The sequence below is a fragment of the Xenopus laevis genome, chromosome 9_10S, assembly GCF_017654675.1.
Source record: "Xenopus laevis strain J_2021 chromosome 9_10S, Xenopus_laevis_v10.1, whole genome shotgun sequence".
Lineage (NCBI taxonomy): Eukaryota > Metazoa > Chordata > Amphibia > Anura > Pipidae > Xenopus > Xenopus laevis.
The window spans coordinates 115,158,575-115,176,914 of record NC_054388.1 but is presented as its reverse complement, the minus strand read 5'-3'; the positions used below and the strand labels follow the sequence as shown (position 1 = coordinate 115,176,914).

Here is an 18,340-nt window from a genome sequence, read left to right as displayed (position 1 = left end):
ATTGGACATAGGTTTCTTTATCATTAAAGAAAGTAAAAATTGGATTTTATTTTTATGCCTTTACATGCCCTTTAATTTCTTTTTATGAGAAGGTGAGCAGGGACCTCGATTCTGGGATGGCAGTGGATGTGATTTACTTAGACTTTGCTAAAGCATTTGATACAGTGCCACACAGAAGGTTACTGGTTAAATGAAGGAATGTTGGCCTGGAACATAGTATTTGTACCTGGATAGAGAACTGGCTAAAAGATAGACTACAAAGAGTGGTGGTAAATGGAACATTTTCTAATTGGACCAGTGTTGTTAGTGGAGTACCGCAGGGCTCTGTACTAGGTCCCTTGCTTTTCAACTTGTTTATTAATGACCTGGAGGTGGCCATTGAAAGTCCTGTTTCTATTTTTGCAGATGAGACTAAATTGTGCAGAACTATAGGTTCCATGCAGGATGCTGCCACTTTGCTCAGTGATTTGTCTAAACTGGAAAACTGGGCAGCAAACTGGAAAATGAGGTTCAATGTTGATAAATGCAGGTTATGCACTTTGGCAAAAATAATATAAATACAAGTTATACACTAAATGGCAGTGTGTTGGGAGTTTCCTTAAATGAGAAGGATCTTGGGGTCTTTGTAGATTTGTAGATAACAAGTTGTCTAATTCTGGGCAGTGTCATTCTGTGGCTACTAAAGCAAATAAAGTTCTTGTATAAAAAAGGGCATTAACTCAAGGGATGAAACATAATTGTGTCTCTTTATAGGTCCCTGGTGAGGCCTCATCTGGAGTATGGGGGCAGTTTTGGACTCCAGTCCTTAAGAGGGATATAAATGAGCTGGAGAGAGTGCAGAGACTAAGTGCAACTAAACTGGTTAGAGGGAGGGAAGAGTTAAATTATGAGGGGAGACTGACAAGGTTGGGGTTGTTTTCTCTGGGGGAAAAAAGGCGCTTGTGAGGGGACATGATTAGACTTTACAAGTACATTAGAGGACATTATAGACAAATAGCAGGGGACCTTTTTACCCATAAAGAGAATCACGTACCAGAGGCCTCCCCTTCAGACTAGAGGAAAAGAAGTTTCATTTAAAGGAACAGAGTAGGGGGTTCATCACAGTCAGGACAGTGAGGTTGGGGAATGCACTGCCGGGTGATGATTCAGTTAATGACTATAAGAGGGACTTGGAGGATTTTTTGGACAGACATAATACAAAGGCTATTGTGATACTAAACTCTATAGTTAGTATAGATATGGGGATATATCATTTATGTGACAGTAGGGAGGGTGTGTGTATGGGGCTGGGTTTTCATTTGGAGGGGTTGGACTTGATAGACTGTCTTTTTTCAACCCAATTTCACTATTTAATTGTGTAACTATGTAACTGTGAAACTATGAAGTTGAGGTTCAGGAGGATCTAGGAGAGCAGAAGAAGTGCAGTTTGGGAATGACTGGAGTAGATGGACTGAATGCATATCTTGGAGCACAAACATCCCCAGTCTAGTAATAATCTGGGGGGTGCCTGCACCCAACTTTTAGAAAACCGAAGACCCTATAACTGTCTGTGTGGCCCCTCAGTTCTTGGGCAGGTGCATATTGGCCGAGTGCCTCATTTTGACCAATAGGAGAACTGGATAGGGGCGCTGATAGAGGCAGCGGGATTCCCGGGGGGAAGCAGGGAGCTGTGGGGGTGGGGAAGAAAGAGACGGGGAGGGAGCAGGTATTTTGAAGTCTTTTATAATAAAATATACGTCAGGAAGAGAAACCAATAAACACACAGGAAACCGTGGCACCACCAGTCCATATTGTGTCATACGGGCGTGACTGGGAATATGGGGGCGCAACATCCATTAAACACCCCCTCTTTTCCACTTTAGCTTAGTATTTCCGCTGATGAGGGAAGATGGCAGAAGAGCGTTTTGGGGTGGGAACGGAGTGAGGGTCCATGTCAAAGAGGTCGCGGCCAGTTTTTAGGATCTGTTCCTCAATCTTCTTGTGGCGCTTCATGTCGGACAGAACCTTGTCCAGTTGGGCCTCTCTCTTGTGGCTGCGGCCGGTGCTCCCTGCTCAGGAACAAGAGGGAAAGCTCAGTAACCAATCAGGTGCTCCCTGCTCAGGAACAAGGGGGAGGGGTCAGTAACCAACCAGGTGCTCCCTGTTCAGGAACAAGGGGGAAGGGTTATTAACCAATCAGGTGCTCCCTGCTCAGGAACAAGGGGGAGGGTTCAGTAACCAATCAGGTGCTCCCTGCTCAGGAACAAGGGGGAGGGGTCAGTAACCAATCAGGTGCTCCCTGCTCAGGAACAAGGGGGAGGGGTCAGTAACCAATCAGGTGCTCCCTGTTCAGGAATAAGAGGGAGAGCTCAGTAACCAATCAGGTGCTCCCTGCTCAGGAACAAGGGGGAGGGGTCAGTAACCAATCAGGTGCTCCCTGTTCAGGAACAAGGGGAGAGCTCAGTAACCAATCAGGTTCTGCCTGCTCAGAAACAAGGGGAGAGCTCAGTAACCAATCAGGTGCTCCCTGCTCAGGGATAAGGGGGAGGGATCAGTAGCAAATCAGAACTTATAGCAGAGACACCCCATGTGCTCCGACAGAGAGGATCCCGGGCGACTAACACACAGAGCTCACAATCTATGGCTGGGTCCAAGCTTGGCACTCACTGGGGCACAGAACTGAACAGCACCTGAATTATCTGTACTGGGAGCTGCATATCCCAACATGATCCTGTTGGATCTTTAGCAGTTGGAATCAGCACAATGTTAGTTTCTTCCTCCCAAACTAAAATAATATTTCCACTTCCCCCTCGCCGTGCCTCTCCCATATCAGCACATACCTGGCGTTCTGCGGCGGTCAATGAGCGCATTCTTGGGGGTGACGGGTTCATCGTTGAAATCAAATTCAGTGGGAACAAGTGGCCTGGGGAAGTGCAGAGTTTACAGTCAGTGTATGGACAGAGAAATGACAATGGCCTCTACTCTGTGCATTACCTGAAAGGTGACACCTAAACACACATTTATACACACACCTTTCCTAAATAATCAGGGTAGTGTATTCAAAGCTCTTTATCTCAAACAAACCTCTCCCTTCTCTAAGCAGCAGCCAATGAGCAGCTCATTATCGGGGATGTGCCAGTAGACTGGCAATTAGTTTCATCAGTTCCTCTGCTTGGCAGGATCAGGAAGTGCTAAAGTGAAACTGATTTCATATTCGTGTGTCAGAAATAACAGAAACCATAGATATTCCTTGATTACAACAATAGGCAACAAGTATGTTCAGCACCAGCCCTGATCATTAAGATCAGGTTGGAAAGGAGTGTACACTGTTCTTTTAAGGCTGAACTCTAAGCCTCCAGCTGTGCTCAACCCATGGCCTCCGATGCTACATTACCACTAGACCCACCTCCCAGTACTCCATTACTGAAAGGCCTATCTTTATACTTCCACCTCAAAGATACATATGTACCTCGCTCTAACCCTCCAGTTCTAAGCCACATTATGTGAAGGTCTGCCTCTAATCTTCCAGCACGGCCTCTAATCTTCCAGCTCTGCATTACACACAGGACTGTGGCTAAGCATCCAATGCTACAATAGAATGACTATCCAGAATTGTCCTGTATGTAAAATACTTACATGTCTTGCTCTTCTTCCTCCTCCTCTGCCTCTTGATCAGATTCATCATCCAGAGAGTCGGGTTCAGGGGTGGGAGGCCGGTGGAGGAGTATGTCCACTTGCAAAGGCAGCGTTCCCTCTTTGGCCAACAACTCATAAAGTCTTTTAATGTCTTCTAGAGGTGGAATCCACCCATCAGGTTCCTCAACCTCCTCATCACTGCAGCCTATACACCAGTCTTCCCCTTCCTCCTCTTCTGCTTCCCCTTCCTCTTGTTCTTCTGTTTCTCCTTCCTCTTGTTCTTCTGCTTCTCCTTCCTCTTGTTCTTCTGCTTCTCCCTCTTCTGCTTTCTGCTGTTCTTCAACTTCCTCCCCTCCTTCCTTTACGGCCAAGGACTCCATGCCGGCAGTCACCTTCTCCTCCCCATCCTCGCGTGATTCCTGCATCTGACAAGAAGAAGAATGGATTTTGAGACTCAGTTCTAGGGGCTGCTGACATATCATTACATCATCATGCAAGATCCTAGATTTGCATATACTATATAGAACATTATTTGTGGGAACCCTGAAAGACCCATAGCTCCACAAATAATATTCAGCTCATGTCAGGCCTTAAAGGAGACATAGGATGAATGAAAAAAAACAAAAAAACCCTAATTCTGTAGGCAATTATAAGTAATATATGGTGTAGCTTTTACATGGTGCTAAAAATTAATATCTTTATAAATAGCCCCTTTATTGGAGCTCCCTATAGATCTTCTCTGGTCCCTGTTTCAAATGAGGGGTGGGCGTGTCCCTGGCAGAAGCACAGTAGGAGGGGGACAGCCAATCACAGCCCTGCAGTCACACAAGCACAGACAGGCTTCAGTTCCCTATCAGGTCCTGCTAGCTGCTGATTGGTTCCTGTCCTACAGTGCAGTGAGCTGAGTGCACAGCCTGGGAATTCAGGGAGCAGCAAGTGGAAGAGAAGGGAGGGATTATTAGGGTTTTTGCAGAAATATTCAATAATTCAACCTGAAACACTACTTTTTTAAAGGATAAGTAAACCTTCAAAATAAGTGTAGTCAAGGAAGTTGTCAGGAGAAATTAAGAGGCTGATGTTGTTCTGTTTAGGAATAAAATTAGAAACCTTTCTCACGTCTTTCGTAAGCAGAAGAACATCAGCCTCTTTCTTTCTCCTGACAATTTCCTTGACTACTTGCTGGTCAGACTGGTGGGAAACTGACCAGCAGGTGGCGCTGTTGTAACAAAATTCATTCATATTAACAGTACACGTATCCCTTAATATCTTGGGGAAAAAAGAAAATAAATAATGAATGTACATTGCAAAAGTGCTTAGAATAATCCCCTCATTCATTTTATATTCACTGATTTTTAAGGTTTACTTATCCTTTAAGCACAATTCTTCTATATCTAAATGAGAATAACGCCCTGGTACATTCTTATTTTTTACACAAAATGTCTCCTTTAATAGCCGGGTCTTACAACACACGTTCCTCTCAGCCATATCTGTGTTGCTGCAACAAGGACACCCAAGTCAAAGAGTTGCCCAACTTTTATAGTAGTCAGTGAGTGCCCGGGGTGCACAAGGCAATAAAGGTGCTTTTTATAGAAGTTATAGAGCCATAAATACTGATGCCAGTGGCTGAAAGAAATAAAGTGCAACTAAGAGTTAGATGGTGCCGACTCTTGAACAGTTTCCCTGGCGTAACAAACTGGTTAGGAGTCAGCGGCTTGGAATGCCCAGCTACCACAGACAATGAGTGAGTGAGCCAGGGAAAAGCAGTGGAATAATAGTTGGTCGAGGAATCATAGGACAAACCCACGTGCTGTGGAAAGACCTCGGAAAAATGACTGAACATGAATAAACCACAGGGAATTATAAAGCACCACCTATGGGTTTGAATACATTTTGTACTTTATACAAAAAATGAAAAACAGGGACTGTGCCCTGCAAATTAGTAACATAATGACACAGGATTGCAGTGTGGGAGTAGGTGGCAGTTATTAGGAATGGCACAGGATCTTGGTGAGGGAGTAGGTGGCAGTTATTAGGAATGGCACAGGATCATGGTGTGGGAGTAAGTGGCAGTTATTAGGAATGGCACAGGATCTTGGTGAGGGAGTAGGTGGCAGTTATTAGGAATGGTACAGGATCTTGGTGAGGGAGTAGGTGGCAGTTATTAGGAATGGCACAGGATCTTGGTGAGGGAGTAGGTGGCAGTTATTAGGAATGGCACAGGATCTTGGTGAGGGAGTAGGTGGCAGTTGGCAGTCAGGTCAGGCACAGGATCATGGTGTGGGAGAAATTTGCAGGAATGGCACAGGATCATGGTGTGGGAGTAGGTGGCAGTTATTAGGAATGGCACAGGATCATGGTGTGGGAGTAAGTGGCAGTTATTAGGAATGGCACAAGGTCTTGGTGAGGGAGTAGGTGGCAGTCATTAGGAATGGCACAGGATCATGGTGTGGGAGTAAGTGGCAGTTATTAGGAATGGCACAGGATCTTGGTGAGGGAGTAGGTGGCAGTTATTAGGAATGGCACAGGATCTTGGTGAGGGAGTAGGTGGCAGTTATTAGGAATGGCACAGGATCATGGTGTGGGAGTAAGTGGCAGTTATTAGGAATGGCACAGGATCTTGGTGTGGGAGTAAGTGGCAGTTATTAGGAATGGTACAGGATCTTGGTGAGGGAGTAGGTGGCAGTTATTAGGAATGGCACAGGATCATGGTGTGGGAGTAAGTGGCAGTTATTAGGAATGGCACAGGATCTTGGTGTGGGAGTAAGTGGCAGTTATTAGGAATGGCACAGGATCATGGTGTGGGAGTAAGTGGCAGTTATTAGGAATGGCACAGGATCTTGGTGTGGGAGTAAGTGGCAGTTATTAGGAATGGCACAGGATCTTGGTGTGGGAGTAGGTGGCAGTTATTAGGAATGGCACAGGATCTTGGTGAGGGAGTAGGTGGCAGTTGGCAGTCAGGTCAGGCACAGGATCATGGTGTGGGAGAAATTTGCAGGAATGGCACAGGATCATGGTGTGGGAGTAGGTGGCAGTTATTAGGAATGGCACAGGATCTTGGTGAGGGAGTAGGTGGCAGTTATTAGGAATGGCACAGGATCTTGGTGAGGGAGTAGGTGGCAGTTATTAGGAATGGCACAGGATCTTGGTGAGGGAGTAGGTGGCAGTTATTAGGAATGGCACAGGATCATGGTGTGGGAGTAAGTGGCAGTTATTAGGAATGGCACAGGATCTTGGTGAGGGAGTAGGTGGCAGTTGGCAGTCAGGCACAGGATCTTGGTGTGGCAGTTGATGATGTGGCAGTTGATGATGTGGCAGTAATGAAGTGTTGGCAGTGGCAATATGAATAAAAGCAGAGACATATATTCATCTTCACCACTAACCAAAGCAGCTCTAGGAGACTCCGTGGGAATGGGGGCCAAACTCACTTTCAGTCTTGAACTTTTCACTCGCTTTAGCGCCCAAACCTGCTCATGTTCTTGCCACAGGAAGTCGCCATGTTTGCCCAGTGCATGCCGGGAAGGCTCAAGTTTCTGGGTCCGTATCCCAAAATAAAATGTACCGGTAGTAGCCGCTGTCACTGAGCGCTAAACCCGCTAGGCGCCAGGTCGAGGAAAGGTTAGAGGCCTGGGAAGCAGCACCTTCACTTCCTGTAAGGGAGTAAAATGGCGGCAAGCAATAATCGCCTGCGGACATGTTTGTTGTGGGAACCGGTCCCAATGTAACGCGCTAGGGACAACAGTAACCCCAATAACAAGGGTGATAAAACGTAGGCCAAGGGTTACCGTCACGCAATTGGTGTTGGAGTCATTTGACAGTTTTTTATTTCGGTTGCCATGGAAACAAAATAACGGTTTGCCTACGACGAGCGAAAATAAACGCACGCAAGCAGGAGAGGCGGAGTCCTACACGCGTCACGTGACGTAAACAGATTTTTGAACGGGCCAGTAAGGCGCTGTGTGCGTGCCTAGCCTCGTTTGTGCGTAAACCTCGTCCCACGTGAACGGTTCTCGCCTTCCTATTGGTTGGTTGCAAGCTTGGCCGCCAAATACGAAAGGAGATACAGTAACCGATCGTCGGGCTTGCGGGGCCCAGACAGCTGGAGGCGGAAGTTGGAGAGTTTGAGTTCCAGCTGAGGGTGAATATTGTATCGTGCGCTCGACTGCAGAGCGTGGTTATTAGTGTTCGAGAGTCCGAAGCGAGGCGGGAATGGTTCTTACTGGGCCTCTCCAAAGGTGAGACCCCTCCCCCTATACATTTATATATTTACCCGTTATACAGACTCGGGACCTGCAGCTGCCCTCACATTCCCCTCACAACATTCACATCACATTCTCCTCACATACACTCACACTCCCCTCACATTCACTCACTCCCCTCACATTCTCCTCACACTCCCCTCACATTCACTCACACTCCCCTCACATTCACTCACACTCCCCTCACATTCACTCACACTCCCCTCACATTCACTCACACTCCCCTCACATTCACTCACACTCCCCTCACATTCACTCACACTCCCCTCACATTCACTCACAACACTCCCCTCACATTCACTCACAACATTCCCCTCACATTCACTCACACTCCCCTCACATTCACTCACACTCCCCTCACATTCACTCACACTCCCCTCACATTCACTCACATTCACTCACATTCACTCACACTCCCCTCACATTCACTCACACTCCCCTCACATTCACTCACACTCCCCTCACATTCACTCACACTCCCCTCACATTCACTCACACTCCCCTCACATTCACTCACACTCCCCTCACATTCACTCACACTCCCCTCACATTCACTCACACTCCCCTCACATTCACTCACACTCCCCTCACATTCACTCACACTCCCCTCACATTCACTCACACTCCCCTCACATTCACTCACACTCCCCTCACATTCACTCACACTCCCCTCACATTCACTCACACTCCCCTCACATTCTCCTCACACTCCCCTCACATTCACTCACACTCCCCTCACATTCACTCACACTCCCCTCACATTCCACTCACACTCCCCTCACATTCACTCACACTCCCCTCACATTCACTCACACTCCCCTCACATTCACTCACACTCCCCTCACATTCACTCACACTCCCCTCACATTCTCCTCACACTCCCCTCACATTCACTCACACTCCCCTCACATTCACTCACACTCCCCTCACATTCACTCACACTCCCCTCACATTCACTCACACTCCCCTCACATTCTCCTCACACTCCCCTCACATTCACTCACACTCCCCTCACATTCACTCACACTCCCCTCACATTCACTCACACTCTCCTCACATTCCACTCACACTCCCCTCACATTCACTCACAACACTCCCCTCACATTCTGTGTACAACTCCCAGCAGCCTCAGTGCTCCCAGCCCAGTGTCTCCTCTATAAACAGCTCTCTCTGCTGCTTCCCCTTTAAATTAACTCTTAGTAGGATGTACAGAGGGATATTCTGAGACAATTTGCAATTGCTTTTCAATTTTTATTATTTGTGGTGTTTGACTTATTTAGCTTTTTATTCAGCAGCTCTCCAGTTTGCAGTTTTAGCAGTTTGGTTACTAGGGTCCAAATTCCCCTAGCAACCATGCACTGATTTGAATAAGAGACTGGACTATGAATAGGAGAGGCCTGAATAGAAAGATGAGCAATAACAATACATTTGCTTTTTGATTGGTCAGTGACCCCCATTTCAAAGCTGAACAAAAGAAGCTAAAGAAAAGGGCAAATCATTAAACTCCAGTTGAAAAGTTGCTTAGAATTGGCCAATCTACAACATACTAAACGCTTCCTTGAAGGTGAACCATTTTGTGTGACGTAGAATGGAGCAGCTGCTGTGCAATTACACTGACGCACTCGCACACTTACGCCAAAACAGCGTCTGTCTCTGATCCCCATTATTATTATTTCCTGGGGGGCAACACCGACAGTTCAGTGTATAAATAAAACTGGGTAAATAGGATGTGCAAAATAAAAAAAAAAATATCTAACATAGTTAGTTAGGCAAAAATGTAATGTATAAAGGCTGGAGTGAGTGGATGTGTAACATAATAGCCAGAACACTACTTCCTGCTTTTCAGCTCTCTAACTCTGAGTTAGTCAGTGACTATAAGGGGGGTCACATGGGACATAACTGTTCAGTGAGTTTGTAATTGATCCTCAGCATTCAGCTCAGATTCAAATGCAACAGTTATGGCCCGTGTGCCCCCCTCAAGTCTCTGATTGGTTACTGCTTGGTCACCAGGGTAACCAATCAGTGGAAAGCAAGAGAGCTGAAAAGCAGGAAGTAGTTTTCTGGCTATTATGTTACACATCCACTCACTCCAGCCTTTATACTTTACATTTTTGCCTAACTAACTATATGAGATACATTTTTTTATTTTGCACAGACTATTTATTTACCCACTTTTTATTTTTAGACTGAACAATTCCATTAAAGGGGCACCACCAAAACTATTGCTGGTTGCTATTGGTAACTGCCATTTGGAACCTACGTTCATAAATCAGTCCCTCTACTGGCTTCCTATTGGTCTAGGGCAGGCATGTCCAAAGTGCGGCCCCTTTTTAAATTGACACCGGCCCTCAGCTTCCATCATGAAATTAATAATAATGAGGCCCCCCAGCACAGATCAGGAATCCCATAGCAGTAATATTTGGGCTGCCTGTGCGCTGAAGGTGTTAGCAATAGACATGTACTGGCACGTAGTGACGATCTCACATACTTCTTAAAGGAATTGTTCAGTGTAAAAATAAAAACTGGGTAAATAGATAGGCTGTGCAAAATAAAAAATGTATCTAATATAGTTAGTTAGCCAAATATGTAATGTATAAAGGCTGGAGTGATTTGATGTATAACTTGTCAGTCAGAACACTACTTCCTGCTTTTCAGCTCTCTTGGCTTCCACTGACTGGTTACCCTGGTTACCAGGCAGTGACCAATCAGTGACTTGAGGGGGGAGCACATGGGTCATACCTGTTGCTTTTGAATCTGAGCTGAATGCTGAGGATCAATTACAAACTCACTGAACAGAAATGTACCATGTGGCCCCCCTTCAAGTCGCTGACTAACTCAGAATTATAGAGCTGAAAAGCAGGAAGTTGGATTCTGGCTGTTTTATTAGACATCTGTTCACTCCAGCCTTTATACATTACATTTTTGGCTAACTAACTATATTAGAAATATTTTTTATTTTGCACAGCCTTTGTATTTATCCAGTTTTTATTTCCACACTGAACTATTCCTTTAAGGTGTCAATAGACGTAGTGACGTGCCAGTACAGTAAAGAAGTATGGCGTCACTACGCGCCAGTAAGTGTCTATTACTAACACTTCAGCACACAGGCAGCAGTATAGACCAAGTGGCAGATCATTTCACTAATGTGCCCAAATATTACTGCTATGGTTACGTGATTCCTGTAATTTAATTTCAATGGTAAAGAATGTCGGGCTGAATGGTCTGCCCCCACACATTTTCACCTCACCAAATTTGGCCCTCGTTGCAAAAAGTTGTGGCTCCCCTGGTGTAAGGCCCTGCAACTGATTGTCTGTACAATGCTGGTGCATGGGACAGGTAGGTCATTGGGGGTGCCCCCATCACACGAGACAGGAGCGACAGACAACTGGGTGCAGCAGTGGAGGCAATTGTGTATCAATATCTCTTTGGTTCACACCAGCATTTCCTTGGCTACGGAGAGTAGGGGTCATGCTCTGTCCTTTGTGTTTGTGGAAACCAATCGTGCTCCACTCACTGACTGGCCTTCTAACCAATCGTGTGCTCCACTCACTGACTTCTAACCAATCGTGTGCTCCACTCACTGACTGGCCTTCTAACCAATCCTGTGCTCCACTCACTGACTGGCCTTCTAACCAATCGTGTGCTCCACTCACTGACTGGCCTTCTAACCAATCGTGTGCTCCACTCACTGACTGGCCTTCTAACCAATCGTGTGCTCCACTCACTGACTGGCCTTCTAACCAATCATGTGCTCCACTCACTGACTGGCCTTCTAACCAATCATGTGCTCCACTCACTGACTGGCCTTCTAACCGATCATGTGCTCCACTCACTGACTGGCCTTGTATTTGCAGAGAGTCGGTGAGTATGGCGAAGCGGGTGAGCATGTTGGATCAGCACAAGAAGTCCTCCTGTGCCCGGGTGCGTGTAGCCGTCAGACTGAGGCCCTACATGGATGAGAAGGATGAAGCTAAAGCGACCACAGTGTGTGTCAGGGGCCTGGACTCTCAGTCGCTGGAGATTGTCAACTGGAGAAACCAGCTGGAGACCATGCAGTACCAGTAAGTGAGGTCCCAGTACATCCCAGTAATAGTTCAGCTGTACGTAATTCTATTACTGAGAATCTCTCCCTCTCTACACAGGTTTGATGCATTTTATGGGGACAGCGCCAGTCAGCGTGAGATCTACATGGGCTCTGTGTGCCACATTCTCCCGCACTTACTCATTGGCCAGAACGCCAGTGTTTTTGCTTATGGTCCCACGGGGGCAGGTAAGTAACTTGGAGATATATCCAGGTAGGTGGGTGCCTTGGTGGCAAAAAGAGGATTTATGTGACCCTGTTCTCTTGTCCCAGGGAAAACTCACACAATGCTGGGGAACCCCAATCAGCCTGGTGTGATCCCTCGGGCTGTTAGAGACTTGCTGCAGATGAGCCGGACAGCGGCCAGTGCCCCTGAGAATGAGAACTGGACTTATACCATAAACATGTCATATGTGGAGATTTACCAGGAGAAGGTAAGAGACCGTTATGGCTCCTCCTGCTCTCTGTAGTTTTAGTGGCCTTGGTACTGTGAGACTGAGCCATTGTCTCTCTTTCAGGTCATGGATCTGCTGGAGCCAAAGAACAAAGACCTCCCCATCCGAGAGGACAAAGACCATAACATCCTGATCCCGGGCGTGACCCAAAAAATGATCAATTCTTTTGCAGATTTCGATGAGCATTTTATCCCTGCCAGTCAGAACCGTACCGTGGCCTCTACGAAGCTCAATGACCGATCCAGTCGCAGCCACGCCGTGTTACTGATCAAGGTGCAGTGAGGCCTCTGCTTGATGCTCAGCATTTCAGCAGCCATTGCTCTGTTAGTTGTAGGCTCAGAGGCTGGATGCAGCATTCTTTATTAACCACACATGAGCTAAAGCCTTGTAATTCATACATTAAGGGCAGATTTATTAAAATGTGAGAGTTTACCACAGGAAAAACTCACCCATGTTCTATTCATCCCTATGGGATTTTTAGAGTCATATTTATCAATGGAGTTCACCATTTGATAAATGTGCTTTTAAAATTCCCATAGGATAAAATAGAAATTGAGTGAGTTTTATTGTGGTGAGTTCTAAATTCATACGTTGATAAATCTGCCTCTTAATGTTTATTTCCTGGAACCTTTGCTTGTTGTTTGTGCCATAAACATTTAAAAGGATGCATAACCAAAGTTTGCCCTAAAACTGTCATTCATGTTAACCAATCAGATGTTGGCTTCTACTGTACTAGACATATGAAAACAAGTTGCTATGGGTTACAGTATCCAAATATGCTGTATTTGTGTCACAAAAAAGAATAGAAGCCCAATACTCCCTGGCTATTTGCACTCGGAGGACTGGTAAATAACCGTGTGTGGCATAATACAAAACTATGTTCCTCTCTGATATCCCTGTCTTTTGCCACATGTAGGTCCAGAAGAGTCAGCAGGTGGTACCATTTCGGCAGCTGACTGGAAAGCTCTACCTGATAGACTTGGCTGGATCAGAAGATAATCGGCGCACTGGAAACCAAGGAATCCGACTAAAGGAGAGTGGAGCCATTAACTCCTCCTTATTCACGCTCAGCAAAGTGGTGGATGCTCTGAACCAGGGGCTGCCCCGAATTCCATACAGAGACAGCAAGCTGACGAGACTGCTGCAGGTGAGACTGATAAGTCCTTGCATTAGAGCTGTGGAAAGGATACTGGGCAAACTCTACTTGTGGCCATTGCTTGACATTGGTTCTACTGTGTGTGTGACTGGTAAGGATTCTGTAAACGTATGTCATTGGCAGGATTCCCTGGGAGGAAGCGCCCACAGTGTTATGATCACTAACATCGCCCCAGAGCAGACGTATTACTTCGACACATTGACGGCTCTGAACTTCGCTGCTAAATCCAAGCAGATCATTAACAAGCCTTTCAGCCAGGAAACCACCCAGACCGTGGGTAAGTAAAAGCTGCACAGATGCAAACACCTTTTGTTGTACAGTGCTGCTGAGTATGTTGGTGCTTTATAAATGCATTGTTAATTAATATTCCACTTACAAATACAAGAGTCCTCAGCACTCAACCCATTATCAATATATTTAAGACAGAGACATTTTGTGCTACTGCTACTGAAAAATGCCTTACCCTTTAAACAACACAGGGATTGTTTGTCCATATATTGCAATATATTTAAGCTGAACAACTACGTCACAGTCATCCCATATCTGGCCAGTCCTACACTCAATTTTCATCTGATTCATTAAGAATTTTATTGCTTCATTATATATACACACACAAAGAAACGTGTTGCATGTGTTTATTTGTTGGTCGCAGTTCAGCCAGCCATGAAGAGGCCCAGGGAGGAAACAGGCCACATAGCCGGTTCTCAGAAAAGAAAGAAATCCAAAAATGACTCCACTGAGTCGTCTCCCAATTCATCAATGGACACAGCGGGCAAGTGAGTTGATTTTTAGCATCCCCTCCCCCCCCCCCCAATGCAGGACTTTCCACTTGATGTATTCCCTTTATGGGGGGCAGTGCTTTTGACTGGGGTGCACTGACCGTGCATGTGGCTTCTCCATTAATGCAGTACTTGCCCACTCCTGTTGTGCTTCTGGGCTCATAATGTGTGATGCTGAGCAGCCCCAATGTGAGGATTAAATGAGGAATTCCAACATTTTGTATTTTCTTTGCTTTTCTATGTAATTTTCTAGTTCTATTCTTCTTCTGTTTGTTCACCTTTTCCACTCCTCTCCTGTTCCCCTCTCATTCTGTGAGTCTGGCATCCAGCCAGCTGGAACTCTAGTGATGTAGGCAATGCCATTCATAGGCCCGCTGTGTCTTTCTCTGCCTGCTGATAGGAAGGTGGAGTCTTTAAAGAAGATGTATAGCATAAATCAACATATATGGTGCTAAAAATTGCCCCTTTATTAGACCTATAGATGTTATTTGGTCCCTGTCTGTTTCAAATGAGGGGTGGGCGTGTCCTAATTTTCCCTGCCAGAAGCACAGTAGGAGGGGACAGCCAATCACAGCCCTGCAGTCACACAAGCAAAGTTCCCCTGCACAGCCTGGTTTAGGAGGCAACGGGAAGTGGAACAAATGGGTGGGTCCAGGAGGGTTTCTGCAGAAATTTACAATAAATCAGCCAAAAACACAACTTTTCTCAGTATAATGCACTGGCGCATTCTTGTTTTTACACTATGTCCCCATTTAACCACGTACTGCATTCTGCAGACAGAAACTCAATTTGGCAACGCTGGATCCCGCTGTGGTAGAGAGGCTGCTGAAACTGGATAAGATCCTGACCGAGAAGGGAAAGAAGAAGGCCCAGCTCTTGAGCACCCCCAAGAGAGAGCGAATGGCACTGCTGAAGAAATGGGAGGAAAGTCAGATGGAGATCGAGGTGAGAGGGAATGGAGTGGAGGCAAATTGTTCCCACTAGGACAGGCCCTTAGATAACAGAGAGCCTGAGAACTCACCCCTTCCTGAAGTAATTTTAGAAATATCACATGCTTATCTGATGGTACATTAGTCTACCGAGCCTAATACTCTCCATCTCCCACAAACAGAGACTAAAGGAGAAGCAAAAGGAGCTGGAGCAGAAAGCGATGGAAGCAGAGGCTCGACTGGAGAAATCCAATAACTCTGACCTGTCAGACTCCAGTGTCAGTGAAAACACTTTCCGGGCCCCTCTCAGAGGCAGAAACACATCCACAGCGAAGGTCAAGAAAGTGCTGCGTGTACTGCCCATGCAGGGTGAGTATCCAGGGGCAAATGGGAGGAGTCTTTGCTACAGACCGACATGTGGACCCTGACAGCGATCACTCTAAAGACTCTCTTGGGTAGGGGTTCAATAAGTCTCACTATAAGCCCTGCAGAAAGGGTTAAAGGCTTGAGGAGGGTTTTGTGATTAAGCAGGGAGACTGCCGTGTTGGGCTTCATTTGGCTAGAGCTATAGATGGAGCAGACTTGGGTTGTACACCATGGAGAAACCTATGAGTAACATCATTCCCAACCAACTGTCAGTCTTAACCTCTCCCAATCATTTTTTTTTCTCTCAGGGAACAGCCAGTTACAAAGCACCGTAGAGGAGGGGATCCCCGTTTTTGAGAAGAAGAAAAAGAAGAAACAGGTGAATGATTATAATAGAGAACCTATGCGTGATGTGATATTAGTGATTCTATAGTACTGAGGGTGAATAGTAAGTTCTATAGTAATAAGTACTTAGTATGTTTGTGCAGCCGTTCCATATGTGCTTTAGTGAATGTGTTTAAAGGAGACATATAGGATAAATGAAAAAGTAATGTATGGTGTTATTTTTACATGGTGCTAAAAATTAATATTTTCTTTAAAAATAGCCCCTTTATTAGAGCTCCCTATAGATGTTCTCTGGTCCCTGTCTGTGTTTTAAATGAGGGGTGGGCGTGTCCCTGCCAGAAGCACAGTAGGAGGGGGACAGCCAATCACAGCCCTGCAGTCACACAAGCACAGACGGGCTTCAGTTCCCTATCAGGTCCTGCTAGCTGCTGATTGGTTCCTGTCCTACAGTGCAGTGAGCTGAGTGCACAGCCTGGGAATTCAGGGAGCAGCAAGTGGAAGAGAAGGGAGGGATTATTAGGGTTTTTGCAGAATATTAATAAATCAGCCTGAAACACTACTTTTTTTTTAAGCACAATTCTTCTATATCTAAATGAGTATAATGCACTGGTACGTTCTTATTTTTTACACTAAATGTCTCCTTTAACTATAGCTCTTAATCAACACTACAAATAAACGACCCCCTCTCCTTCTGTAGGTCACATGCGAGGGGCTTGAGAACCAGCCCACGTGGGAAATGAACATGAGGACAGACCTGCTTGAGAGCGGCAAGGAGAGAATCCTGAAACTACTCAACACGGGCTCAGTAAAGGAACTGAAATCCCTGCAGAGGATCGGAGACAAGAAGGCCAAGCTGATTATTGGCTGGAGAGAAGTCAATGGGCCTTTTAAAAATGTAAGTGCTCTTTAACCATCTTTACACAACGTGGGGTTGAGATCTCTGCTGTAGAATTCTGCTGCGGCTTCTGCTTTTATCTGTGGTCCATTTGAAACTGAATCTTTATCTGCTCGTTCACTCTAGTGCTGGAATCCTTTTAAAGGGATGATTCACCTTTAACTTAATTTTATAGTTAATTGAATGACCCAAATCTAAGCAGCTTTTCCTTCTGACTCTTTCCAGCTTTCATGAGGGGGGTCACTGACCCCATATTTTTATGACTCCTGTTTCTAGTCAGTCACCCTCCTATTCTTATTCAAATCAATGCTTGTTTGCTAGGGACCCATTTTCTATCCAAATTGATGTCTCTTCTGTATTCTCAATACCTACAGGTGGAAGAGTTGGCGTGTTTGGAAGGAATCTCTGCTAAACAAGTATCGTCCTTTATAAAGGTAAGAAACCCCTTGCTGCTGTGTCTGGGATTATAACCCTACAGGAGGGCTGTGAGAGGAGATATAAGCAGGTAAAAGGTAGATTATTGCATCTCCTCCTCAGTGTGTCTCTTCTGGTGCTAAATCCTCGTCTCTTCTGTATCTGCAGGCAAATATCATGAGCAGCATCGCCAGCTGAAACCTGTACCATCATCAGGCTGCAGCCCGGGTCATACACGCTCCAAGGGCCACTGATTTTATTCCTCACAAACAACTTGAAATCCCTGAGCTCCTTATGGCAAAACTCTGAAGTGTAAATCTGAGGCAAGTTTGGCTGTTTTTGCACCAGCCCCCTGCAAACACGAACCAAATGTGCCAACCGGCCGCTGGATGTTTTGTTAAAGTGAGTTCAACGCCGAGACTCTGGTTTAAAGGTTTTTTTTTTGCATTTGTAATGTTCACATTTTATTCTACTATTTTATTATGAGCCTGTCTGTGTGTGTGTGTGTCTGTGTGTGTTTGTGTGTGTGTGTGTGTATGTGTCTCTTGAGTGACTGCCCCAGTGGGGTGAATGAGTGGCTGCAATGTGGTTTGGCAGAGAAGTAACAGTAGTTTCCATGCTGTGTGAGGCACCAACATTGAAACCACTGGCTCCTGTGTAAATATATATATATACTCCTTACCCCATGTGCTTCAGCAGCATTTACTGCAGTCACATTGCAGGAAGGTTCTGCTGGTGTTTTTATATTCTTCCAAATCAAGTCCATGTCTTTCTGTAAAATAAACGTTTTTGTTTTTTTTTAAACATATATTCTCCAGTTTCATATGAAAGTTCACATTTCACAGTATCGGGGACATGCAAGGTTGGGTGTGTGTTCAGAAGAAGCTGGGGGAGACGCTCGGAATAAATACATTCTCTACCTCCTAGTTCTCTTCTCCCCATTCTCTCTTTCTGTTGTAAAAGCAGCAGTATCTTTTTCTTTCAGAATTCCTCTTCTTTTTGAGCTCTGTTAAAATTCTGTGTTCTATTTAAAGGGGAACTATCGCGAA

General features: G+C 45.6%; 2 protein-coding genes across 4 annotated transcripts; one reads left to right on the top strand and one right to left on the bottom strand.

Moving 5' to 3' along the window:
• Positions 1-1,706: 1,706 nt before the first annotated feature.
• On the bottom strand, positions 1,707-7,257 carry pagr1.S (PAXIP1 associated glutamate-rich protein 1 S homeolog). Of its 3 annotated transcripts, none has more exons than XM_018240607.2 (4): positions 6,996-7,238; positions 3,616-4,040; positions 2,820-2,902; positions 1,707-2,048 (listed from the first exon to the last, which is right to left on the bottom strand). In XM_018240607.2, the coding sequence occupies exons 2-4, from the start codon at positions 4,038-4,040 to the stop codon at positions 1,864-1,866; spliced, it is 693 nt and encodes a 230-aa protein (XP_018096096.1). In that variant the 5' UTR covers positions 6,996-7,238; the 3' UTR covers positions 1,707-1,863.
• A 466-nt stretch (positions 7,258-7,723) lies between these two features.
• kif22.S (kinesin family member 22 S homeolog) lies at positions 7,724-18,087 on the top strand. Its single transcript, NM_001171977.1, is given in 14 exon segments — positions 7,724-7,847; positions 11,726-11,932; positions 12,014-12,141; positions 12,226-12,386; positions 12,471-12,680; positions 13,324-13,554; positions 13,687-13,840; positions 14,216-14,339; positions 15,119-15,287; positions 15,454-15,640; positions 15,946-16,016; positions 16,680-16,877; positions 17,252-17,311; positions 17,460-18,087. Coding segments are annotated over 14 exon segments (1,956 nt in total). The 5' UTR covers positions 7,724-7,821; the 3' UTR covers positions 17,490-18,087.
• The last annotated feature ends 253 nt before the right edge of the window (positions 18,088-18,340 follow it).